Source organism: Mus caroli, unplaced genomic scaffold (genome assembly GCF_978045245.1).
Source record: "Mus caroli unplaced genomic scaffold, Mus_caroli_1 scaffold_8, whole genome shotgun sequence".
NCBI lineage: Eukaryota > Metazoa > Chordata > Mammalia > Rodentia > Muridae > Mus > Mus caroli.
Genome location: NW_028227263.1, coordinates 135,120,978 through 135,133,534, shown reverse-complemented (window position 1 = coordinate 135,133,534; position 12,557 = coordinate 135,120,978). Strand labels below are relative to the sequence as shown.

At 37.3% G+C, this 12,557-nt stretch overlaps 1 protein-coding gene and 1 pseudogene across 1 annotated transcript; one reads left to right on the top strand and one right to left on the bottom strand.

Moving 5' to 3' along the window:
* Positions 1-4,958: 4,958 nt before the first annotated feature.
* On the bottom strand, positions 4,959-6,187 carry LOC147003630 (cell division control protein 42 homolog pseudogene; annotated as a pseudogene).
* Positions 6,188-6,482: 295 nt separating this feature from the next.
* Positions 6,483-12,260, top strand: LOC147003629 (vomeronasal type-1 receptor 4-like). The gene is made up of 2 exons (XM_085841054.1): positions 6,483-7,283; positions 10,799-12,260. Exons 1-2 carry the CDS (start codon positions 6,483-6,485, stop codon positions 10,955-10,957), a joined length of 960 nt encoding a protein of 319 aa, XP_085697180.1. The 3' UTR covers positions 10,958-12,260.
* The last annotated feature ends 297 nt before the right edge of the window (positions 12,261-12,557 follow it).

Here is a 12,557-nt window from a genome sequence, read left to right as displayed (position 1 = left end):
ATCCATTTGGTCTTGAGCTTTGTACAAGGAGAAAGAATGGATTGATTTTAGGAGATAGCTGTATCAGGCTCCTGTCAATACAGCTATCTAGACCAATACAGATGTGAATGATCACAGTCAACCATCAGAATGAGTGCAGGGACCCCTATGGAGGAGTTAGGGGAAAGACTGAAGGAGTTGAATGACCCTTGTCTGGCATCAATGGGAGGGGATGGCCTTGATCCTTTTGAAGGCTTGATGCCCCAGTGTAGAGGAATGCTAGGGAAGTGAGGCAGGAGTGGGTGTGTGGGTGGGTGGGGAGCACCCTCATAGAAGCAGGATAACAAGGGATGGATTGGGGGGTTGTAGGGTAAACCTGGTAAGGGGGTAACATTTTAAATGTAAATAAATAAAATATCAAATTAAAAAAAATAATACATTGATTTGTATTCTTCTACATGCTGACCACCAGTTGAACCAGCCCCATTTGTTGAAACGCTGTCTTTTTCTATTGGATGCTTTTAGCTTCTTTTTCAAAGTTCAAGTGACCATAGGTATGTGGGTTCATTTCTGGGTCTTCAATTCTATTCCATTGATCTACTTGCTTGTCTCTGTACCAATACCATGCAGTATTTTTAATCACTATTGTTCTGTAATACAACTTGAGGTCAGAGATGGTGATTCCATCTCTGATTTTATTGTTAAGAATAATTTTTGCTACCCTGTGTTTTTTTATTATTCCAAATAAATTTGCAAATTGTTCTTTCAGAGGTTAAGAGCACTGACTTCTCTTCTAGAAGTCCTGAGTTCAATTCCCAGCAACCATATGGTGGCTTAAAACAGTCTGTAATGAGATTTGGTATACTCTTCTGGTGTGTGTCTAAGGTCAGCAACAGAAAATATTTTTTAAAAAATCATAGCAGAAATTTTTCCTAAAGAAATAGATGGCTATAAACATACAAGAAGCTTCCCAAAAACCATATATATTGGATCAGAAGAGAAAGCACAAAGCTCAAGACTACTTAAATTAAAGTCCTATACCTAAAATTAGATACACTACACCGGACAGAAGAGAAAGTAGGAAATATCCTTGAATTCATTGACACTGGAGACAATTTTCTGAATGCCATGCAAACAAACAGACAATGTGGTCACCAAAAATGCTAGGAAGAGGGAACAGAAATCACTGGAAGACAGGAGGGGGCATCTCTAGGACATGCCAGAGATCTGTTATGGGGGTGGACCCAGTGAGTCTATGGAGGTGACTCTTGCTGAGACTCCTAGTAGTGAAGGATATGGAGCCTGAAGTGGGTACCTCCTATCACAGGGCCGGAATCCTAATGGAGGGATAAGGACACCAATCCACCCACAAAACCTTTAACCCAAAATGTCACCTGCTTGAAAGATGTACAGTAACAAATATAGACCACTGAAACAGGGAAATGTCAAGAAATGGCTGGCCCAAATTTAGGCACATCCTATGGGCAAGAACCAATCCTTAACCTATTAATGATACTGTTATGCTGGCAGACAGGACCCTAGCATCACTTGTGTAAAGGGGACCAGTATATCAAAGTAGTCATCAGATTCCCCTGGATCTGGAATTGCAGCAGTTGTGAGGTCCTATGTAGGTTGTAGGAACTAACCCTATGTCATCTGAATGACTAATAAAGGCTCTTCACCCCTGAGCTATCCCTCCAGTTCTTAGACATGAGGTTTGTTATATTCTAAGATCAGGACTTGGGTCATTGAAATTCTAACCTAAGCACTTTTATCCACTGAAATATCTTTTCATCTCATTTATGATTAAAATTCAAGAATGTAACTGATATGAGAGGACAGTGAGTACCTACTTGGAAGAAACAAATACAAGAAGCTTACAGTGTTCCCTTACACTCTCAATTGTGTGGTAATTGGTTTTCTTTTTTCAAGTTATGGGATCCCCAGACATAATTGAGATCCTCACATTGGAAAGTAAGGGGTGTTATGCTCTGAGTCAATTCACTGGCCCCTTTCAGACTTTTGAAATGTACTCCAAGTAATAGTAAGTAAGCATGAGTTGAAAAAGTCTGGTGATGGAAGCTGTGCAACGTAATGTTATTTGTGGGGAGAGATCAAAAGAGTAAATGAATTCTAATCACTGACTCCACAATAACAATAAGGAGGAAATGAAGTTAACTTATATATTCAGGTAAACAGGTAGAGAAACAGTATTCTGTCCAGATGGAGATAATAGGTATAAGCTGCTTGGTGGATTCACTATCAGTTCACACCTACAGGTAAATGACTACTAAACTGGCAGGGAAGGCTGTGCATAGAAAGGTTTAATAATAGAAGAGGAGTAATCCTGATGTCTGCCAGATGACTCCTTTGAAACCTTAAAACCATTAATTATGTAGCTATGCAGTATGATACCCTAGATGCCAGAAGAATCTTGCTTCTAGACAAGTGCTTTAACAACATGTTCGTCATGATTCCATGAGGGTCATACATTAGATATTCTGCATATCAGTTATTTACATTTGATACCTAACAGGTTATAATTACAGTTATGAAGGATCAATTAAAATCATTTCATGGTTTGGTCACCACAATATGAGGAACCATAGTAAATAGTCACAGCCTTAGGAATGTTGAAAAGCACTGTTCCATATTGTCCTCATGTGTTTTATAGGTTTTCACAGTTTTATACAAGTACTTTGGCAAGCAAGGTGGATAATTGTTTCTTTTGTAAATTTTTTTTTTGTTTTTGTTTTTTGATTTTTAATATTTTTATTACATATTTTCCTCAATTACATTTCCAATGCTATCCCAAAAGTCCCCCATAGCGCCCCCCACTTCCCTACCCACCCATTCCCATTCTTTTGGCCCTGGCATTCCCCTATATTGGGGCATATAAAGTTTGCAAGTCCAATGGGCCTCTCTTTCCATTGATGGCCGACTAGGCCATCTTTCGATACATATGCAGCTAGAGACAAGAGCTCCGGGGTTCTGGTTAGTACATCATGTTGTTCCAACAATAGGGTTGCAGATCCCTTTAGCTCCTTGGGTACTTTCTCTAGCTTCTCCATTGGGAGCCCTGTGATACATCCAATAGCTGACTGTGAACATCCACTCCTGTGTTTGCTAGGCCCCGGCATCGTCTCACAAGAGACAGCTATATTTGGGTCCTTTCAGCAAAATCTTGCTAGTGTATGCAATGGTGTCAGCGTTTAGAAGCTGATTATGGGACGGATCCCTGGATACAGCAGTCTCTAAATGGTCCATCCTTTCATCACAGCTACGAAATTTGTCTCTGTAACTCCTTCCCTGGGTGTTTTTTTCCCAATTCTAAGAAGGTGCACAGTGTCCACACTTTGGTCTTCATTCTTCTTGAGTTTCATGCGTTTATCAAATTGTATCTTATATCTTGGGTATCCTAAGTTTTGGGCTAATATCCACTTATCAGTGAATACATATTGTGTGAGTTCTTTTGTGATTGTGTTACTTCACTCAAGATGATGCCCTCCAGGTCCATCCATTTGGCTAGGAATTTCATAAATTCATTCTTTTTAATAGCTGAGTAGTACTCCATTGTGTAAATGTACCATAATTTCTGTATCCATTCCTCTGTTGAGGGACATCTGGGTTCTTTCCAGCTTCTGGCTATTATAAATAGGGCTGCTATGAACATAGTGGAGCATGTGTCCTTTTTACCGGTTGGGACATCTTCTGGATATATGCCCAGGAGAGGTATTGCTGGATCCTCCGGTAGTACTATGTCCAATTTTCTGAGGAACCGCCAGACTGATTTCCAGAGTGGTTGTACAAGCTTGCAATCCCACCAACAATGGAGGAGTGTTCCTCTTTCTCCACATCCTCGCCAGCATCTGCTGTCACCTGATATCCAATATATCCAATATATATAAAGAACTCAAGAAGGTGGACTCCAGAAAGTCAAATAACCCCATTAAAAAATGGGGCTCAGAACTGAACAAAGAATTCTCACCTGAGGAATACCGAATGGCAGAGAAACACCTGAAAAAATGTTCAACATCCTTAATCATCAGGGAAATGCAAATCAAAACAACCCTGAGATTCCACCTCACACCAGTCAGAATGGCTAAGATCAAAAATTCAGGTGACACCATTTGCTCTATTTTAAAGGTGCAATACTTTTCATTTTTCAATGAAAGAAGTTAGAAATTTTCCTCCTCCCCAAATCAGCAAATGGCAAACAAATACCCTTGAAAGTTACAGTCACATATAGAGTGCATCCTAGAAAGAGGGGTGAGACAGCTTCCACCCACCTTCATGAGTTTCATCAAAGACTGGATCCACTCAAAGGTGGAGAGAAAAGGCAACTTTCAAAAAGGAGTATGTTGTTAATCGAGGCATTTCTATACTCCTTCCTAAGAGCACCAGATGTGGGTATATTTGCTAAACTAGACCTAGGGAGTGGAATGTGGAAATAATCTGTCCTCCTCCCCCACAGGCTGTCCTATGGTTAACAAATTTTAAAATACAAGTCTAAGAAACAACCGAATACATGCCCCAAGAGGAGAGAAGGGTTGAGGAAAAACAAAACAAAACAAAAACAGAAGACACTAAGATGCCCCAGATTACTCTCCAAAATGGAACCAGGGAGCAGCTTTGACAATTTGAATTAGTCTGTTACAGTCAATGCAAGCATGCTTGCTTTTAAACAAAACAAAACAAAACGTTTGTGGGGGATGTTTGTTGTTTAAAAAAAAAAAAGGAAAAAAAAACTAGAACTCATTGCTTTCCAGACAATACATAATTATTCAAAATTAACTATTACTGGAAGGGCAAGGAGGGGCCATACTAATGGGCATTGTCTCACATGAGTGCATGTGGGTAGGTGCAGGGTATTTGTCATTATTGCAGAAACAAATTTTAATTTTTAATCTTTAGTTTGATTTAAATATTGCTTTTAGTATGACAACACCAGCTGTGCAGAAAGGGCTCTGGAGATGCGTTCATAGCAGCATGTACCTGCTGCTCTCCTTTGGTTCTGGAGGCTCCAGGGCAGCCAATATTGCTTCATCAAACATATTCTTTAGGCCTTTCTGTGTGAGGGCAGAGAACTCCACATACTTGACAGCCTTCAGATCCCATGGCAGCTTTTCAGCAGTCTCTGGAGTAATAGGCTTTGGTTTGTTCTTGGCAAGTTTCTTAATAATAGAGGTGTCATCTCTGAGATCAATTTGGGTCCCAACAAGCAAGAAAGGAGTCTCTGAACAGTGGTCAGTTATCTTAGACACCCACTTTTCTTTCACACTTTCAAATGAGGATGGAGAGACCACTGAGAAACATACTAGAAAAACGTCTGTCTGTGGAAAACTGAGCAGTCATAGTCTGTCATAATCCTCTTGCCCTGTAGTATCAAAAAGTCCAAGAGTGTATGGCTCTCCACCAATCATAACTGTGACTGCATAGTTGTCAAAATTCTCAGCTTCTCCACTGGGGAGTTGGCAGCACTCAAATTTATTTTTATTAATATCTATTTACACAGTATGTGTTGATCAGTCATTGCAAATTTGATTTGAATTTCCTCATTGTATTCCATTAATTAATGGTGATGTTGAGCCTGATTTTGTACACATTTTGAACATCTTAATTGTGCATAGGAAATTGATTCACGTGTAGAACCCATTTGTCATTTGTTTTATGTTTCATTTTTTTCAAATATACTTTCAATATTTTTATTGGATATGTGGGTAAGCCACTGTTTAATAATGCATAATACTGTTTCCTTGGATTGAACTCTGTTATTAGCTCCTATCAGTGGCTCACAGCCTTCTTAAAATCCAGGTGTAGCAGGTCCCAACATTCTGCCCTTGCTAGCTCTCATCTCACATACAACCAACCCCAGCACTCACACATAATGAAAAAGAAAGTAAAAACTAAAAGTCAATATTTTTGTACATTTTGAGTATTGAAGCCCTCTTTCTACACATGATTTTTAAGTATCTGTTATTTCTTTTAATGAATCTATAATTCCATTTCTTGTGAATTTCAGAAATAATAGCATATCTTAAAACTTCTTTTGGAAATTTTATTCAATAATCAACCCCAAATTATTGTGTTTGTTCAAAAGAAATGACGCTGATGTTCATTTTCGGGAGCTATTTGTGACAGGGTTTTGCTTTTATAGCATTGACTTCCCTGATACTTACAATGTGGACCAGGTTAGACTCAAATTCATACCTCTATCTGCCTCTATATCTTGATTGTTATTTTATAGAACATGTAGCACCTTTTCCAGTGAAAACATAAGTCTTCAATAAGTACTTCTAAATCTTTCCATTTAATAATAGAGGATATTTGCTTTAATAAAGAGCAATGTTTAGGCATTCTTCCTCAAGGGGAAATGTATATAAATACAATAAAGTGATAAATATATTATTTTAGTTAGCAATATGAAGTAATGCACACTTATACTGTATTACTCCAGTCTCGGATCAATAATAAAATTATTTTCTTCTTTAATAGGAATCAGGATGGCTTTTGAAAATATTGTACTTGGAATTTTTCTCTTCTCCCAGATTGCCATGGGAATAATTGGCAATTCTTTAATACTAGTTTATTATGTCAGTTTGAAACTCACTGGAAAATATTTAATGCCCAAAGACCTGATCATAGAGCACTTGACTTTTGCCAATTGCCTGTTTATCATCTCAAAAGGTATTCCACAGACACTGTCAAATTATGGATATAAAAATTTCCTAGATGACTTTGGATGTAAATTGATAATATATACTTACCGAATAACAAGGGGGATGTCCCTTTATGCTATGTGTCTATTGAGTTGCTTCCAAGCAATCACAATCAGCCCCAACTATTCCAGATGGATGATGTTTAAACACAGAGCCACCAAGTACCTTGGTCCCTCCTGCTCACTTAGCTGGCTTGTACAACTATTTCTAAACATATTGGCTGCAGCAAGAGTGTCAGGTCCCCATTACAACAAAAATACTACTAACAGGATGAATCTTGGGTACTGTTCATCGTTTGCTTCAGGCAACTTTGCAACTGCACTGTATTTATTCTTGCTGTGCTTCTGTGATGGACTGTGTCTGGGTCTCATGGCCTATTCAAGTGTCTCCATGGTGAGTATTCTCTACAGACATAAGAAACAAGTCAAGCATATCCACAGTGCTCAGCACTTTTTAAAAGTCTCTCCGGAAGACAGAGCCACCCAGACTATCCTCATCCTGGTGTGCACATTTGTCCTCTCTTACTCATACTCCTCTATTTTGATAATCTTTACAACCTACTCCAAATATCCAATGCTATGGGTGGTAAGTATATTTACATTTCTAGAAATATGTTTTCCTATATTTTGCCCCTTTGTTCTCATCAGCAGCATGAAGTCTAGGTCCAGCATACTTTTGCCTTGCTTTGGTAAGAGATAGCTTTCTCAAAGAATAAGATGAAGCCTCATTGTCTGACCTTTATTATATATTGGTGTATCTGTTGTGTAATGCTAAGAAATCATCTTAAAAATATAAAGCTTTCTATAACTCACTTAGATATTATGTAGTATCATCAATAGTTTTTCTTTTTTATTTCTTTTTCTTATTACATTTCAAATACTATCCTGAAAGTCCCCTATACACCCCCCCAGCCTGCTCCCCAACCCACCCACTCCTGCTTCCTGGCCCTGGCATTCCTCTGTACTGGGGCATATAATCTTTGCAAGACCAAGGGCCTCTCCTCCCAATGATGGCTGACTAGACTATCTTCTGCTACATATGCAGTTAGAGAAACGAGTTCTGGAGGTACTGGTTAATTCATATTGTTGTTCCTCCTATAGGGTTGCTGACCCCTTCAGCTCCTTGGGTACTTTCTCTAGCTCCTCCACTGGGGGTCCTGTGTTCCATCCAATAGATGACTGTGAGCATCCATTTCTGTATTTTCCAGGCACTAGCATAGCCTAGTTTTTCTTTTTTAATCATATGATATTTTTACAGTACGTATTAGCCAATAATTATAATATTATAGAAAATGTTAATCAAAGTATGGGTGAACATGAGAAAATACATTGGAGAGACCAGATATTAGCTAATGGCTCATGAAATAATTGTGTGTGTGTACATGTAAAACATCATTTTTATTTTTTATGAATGTCTATTTTTCATGCATATGTTTGTGTATGACATGTATAAAATACGTTCATAGTGTGGAATATGGCATTACCTCTTAGGACTTCAGTTACTGATGGATTTGAGCCATTATTAAGTGATGGAAAGAAAAACTGGGACAAAGTTTTAGAAGAACAGTCAGTGCTGTTAGGTAGCAAAATTTGTGTCCAACCCGAAATGTTCTGATAATATTTTAAATTTTTAATTTTGTATATATTTTTGTGCATAATGTAAGTATGTACAGAAGAGGCATTCCTGCTGCCCACAGAAACAAGAAAAATGTGTTGGATCCTCTGGAAATATAGTTACAAGTGCTGGTGAGACACTATATGTTTGCTGGGAGCTAAACTCAGGTCCTTTGCAAAATCACTAAAACCGTTAAAAATGTGAGTCAGTTCTCTGTCTCCAAGCTGGTGTTTATTGTTTCACATATTTGGGTGGAGGGCTATTCATTAAAACTCTATACCAGCAATGGGATCATATCACCCATATTCAAGTGGGTCTTCTGCCCTTAGTTGAACCTTGCTGAAACACCCAAATAGTCATACGGACAATGAAGACTAAAAAATACAAATAAATACTGTCAAGTTGATACTCATACATATGATTTTTAACTACAATAACCAGTCTATTAATAAAAGCCTATATTTTTAGGTTAAAGTGGTATCAGTTTCCCAACTCTAAAATGCATAATTAAACATGAGGAGATAAAATAATATGTACCATAATGGATGAAACAATCCCAAAACAGAAACCAACAAATGCATATGTATACATACATATATATATATATATATATATATATATATATATATATATATACACACACACATACACAAGCATGTGTGCATACTTCACTTCCTTTACATATCTATTTATGTAAACCCCCAAATATTTTCACTCATGATATATTTTAGTCCCACTCCAGAAAACAAGATTCTATTATAGTATCATGGAAATGGATGAGCATGGACCAGGGTGGGGATGTGGGGAAGGGTAACTAACACTATGAATCCTTGCAAAATCCATAAGGTAGGACTACAAATGACTGTCTATGGGAGGGTTTCTTTGGAGTTCTGCCTTGCAGAATATTATGCCCATCTCCGAAGCCATAAAAAGCAATATATGAGAAGCTTCCATTGAGTTTTTGGTCTGAATCTTTGGAGACCCCCAAAACAATACATACTATTCCCATTGCTCTTGGTTACAAACCACAAATTGATGCCAAGACCCACTTGCTTAGTACAACATACACTTTGAATATAGAAAATGAAAAATCAAGTTCACCAAGACCAAGATGATTCATTCTTGACATATATATTCCATACCACCTGAAATGCATTCAGGATATTGGTGGAAGGAAGTCAATAATAGTCTTACCATGCTGTGAACATTACGAACTACAACAATGACTGTCTTAATAAGACACTTCCATTGATGCATTGTTAACACATTTATTGTGGTAAGCAGCCACTTTTTGTTTGGATTTGGTGCTTCCTGTATAGTAACAGTTCTCAATTAATGAGTTGTCAGCATTGGAAAACAATTATTTCCAATGATCTTAGGAACTGAGCCACTACTCAGTCGCAAAATTAGACCTGTGACAACAAAATTAAATTTGTTGTTGCGGATCCCTAAGACCGTATGATGTATGTGTTCTGTGACCCACAGATTGAGAACCATTGCTCTACAGGAAACTTCAGGCTGAAAATTGGACCAAAATTCATGGTGGAGGACCTCATAGGACCCATGGATGCTGTTGTTTTGCTAAATGGACATAGTGTCAATCTCCCCTTCAAATTTTTATATCTATAGAAATAGAATTGTGCAAGATGCAGAACTCATCAAAAAAGTTTCTGGGTATTGTGAATGTAGTTATTACACTGGCTAAATTGAAGAGAATGAGTTACTCTGTAATGGTCAGTCACACGTGGGCTATCTACATCATTCCACTCTCTAATGGTTCAGGTAACATCACGGTAAATACAATGAAAAATTCCAAAGAACCAGATGTGATGTTGGATCAGATGAATTGAGTATCTTCTGGCTATGACAGGACCACTTCACTCAGGAACTCACAAAAGTTGTGGGTGCCTCCATAAGACACACACAAAATATTTGGCTAGTCAACATTAGAGTATGATGCAGGGTTTCATGGTAACCCAGTCCTAACTGAGAAGCTATTGACAGTTCATGTCTTCTTGGCAGAGAGGGGAAGTGTTTCATAAGGGTATGATCCCTTGGAGGTTATCCAAGCACTGGTGAATAATCTTACATATCTATAAATATATGTATACCAGAACTTGACATGGTGGATTATAAAATTCAAATATATGAAAATGAGTGTATTTGGGAATGTGGACATAAATCTACAAGACTTATGAGGACTGGCAAAGGGGTGGAAAATGGTCTTAGTGTGTTGTACACATATGTAACTTGAAAAATTTATCAACATACTATATATTAAAGTATTCCTATAGCCATAATCTGCTCTTAAGTCTATGCAGAAAAACATGTATATTACAAACCATTTACAAGGAATTTCAGAGCAAACTAACTCCAAATAACATTTAACTATCCATACCAATTAGTTTATAAACGTGGCATGGTCTACAACATAGTTTATATATACCATGCAACAACTGTACAGTAAAAATCAATCTATCTTTTAGAAAATGTGGCTTGAAGAAAGGAAGAGAGAGACTATTCAACGCATCTTTTTCCTTCATGATTATCAACTTAGTTGTCCTTCAGAGTTTAAAGAAATCCTCAAGGATGTTTTGGCATTGGGGAAAGCTCTCAGTTCTTCCACATTTATCATTGCCATGTAACCAACGTCATGTTCTTAGCTTTGTTTCTTATTTCCATCTCTATCCTTCCTTGTGACTCTGTGAAATCACAGAGATGGTTTCTTCCCAGTTACTCCTAATTGATTGATTACTTTTGTTCCTGTGAATCACACATATTTGCACTGACAAATAGTTGGTAGAAAGTAATTTTAAAGTTTTTCAGTCTCTTATGTACATGATGTTGTGGATATACATTTGAGTTGAAAAGCACTCCTGTCAGCAAACAACATTGCACAGAATCAGGCAATCTCAGAGACAGACAGGACCTGGTAATGAATGAGGAGCATGACAGATGGAATATTATAGCATATCAGTCTTAAAATTGCCATTTATCACATGTGAATTCTGATCCTGTGTTCTCATATATGACTCATTTCATAGTTTTAAAAATTGTCCTGATTTCCACAGTTTTGGATCTCAAATGTTCCAGTGAACAAGGTTTAACAATTGCCAGTGGAATGAGACTCCAGGGATAGTTGGAAGCATAATATAAAAGACAGAGAGTGAACCAGGCTAATATCTCTCCATAGAAAAAGGGTTACTTTTCCTTATGGTGAAACATGGTAGTTGATAGACATTATGTGAAGATTGTGGTCTGACAAGAAATTACAATGCTTTGACCAAACTGAGTAGATTCATGTTCTATCTTCTTTTGCTTTCTTTTCTATTTTTTTGCTATTTTAATTAAGAATTTCATGACTAACCCCGAGTCCAGTAAACTACTTCTATAAAGTGCAGTCTAAGAGCAGAGGCAGTGTGCATGTTGTGGAGACATACATAGGTGATGAACTGGTTTCAGTCAGCAATGAGTTCTGTTGAGGACTCAATAATAAACTTACAACCTACCCCCAATTAAAGCTACAGATGGCTAGGGATCTTAGAGATAGACAAATAATTATAAATGTTAGGAACAAAGCCCAGTCACACAACATTGTGAAGTAACAGTTGGAGAGGAATGGGCCACTGATAAACTAATGAATGGAGATAGAAGATGGGAAAACCTCAGCTACCTGAGAGTAAAAATTGCAGAATGTTTCAAGATATAAAGTCATAATTATAAAGACCATCTTAGGCTAGGACAACAAAATACCAGCAACAACATAATTCAAATAGAGATCATGAGAACTCCAGACAGAAAATAACAATTTTGCATTATTGATCTAGATGCTAATGTAGGAGCTTCCTCATGAGTAGATGCAACAACCAGAATCACAATGTATATAAACCAACGGTTCCAGGCATAAAGTTACAGCTATAGAGCCTGTGGGCAAATGAAAAGAAAAATAGATGGTAGCTAGATAGATGATAGATAGATAGATAGATAGATAGATAGATAGATAGATCTAATAACCATAACATGTCCTTAGGTGTATATAACAAAACATACATATGTGTGTGGCATAATTCTTTTAAGAAAGGTGAGAGCAAAACAACTTCAAATAAGAGTCTATACATTTAAATGTCTATATAATGTATAAAATTAATTTTAAAACATGGAGTTAATCACAGGATAATTAATATAGAATTAATAACAACTGCACAGTAAAAATTAATATATCTATTAGAAAGTATGGCTTCAAGA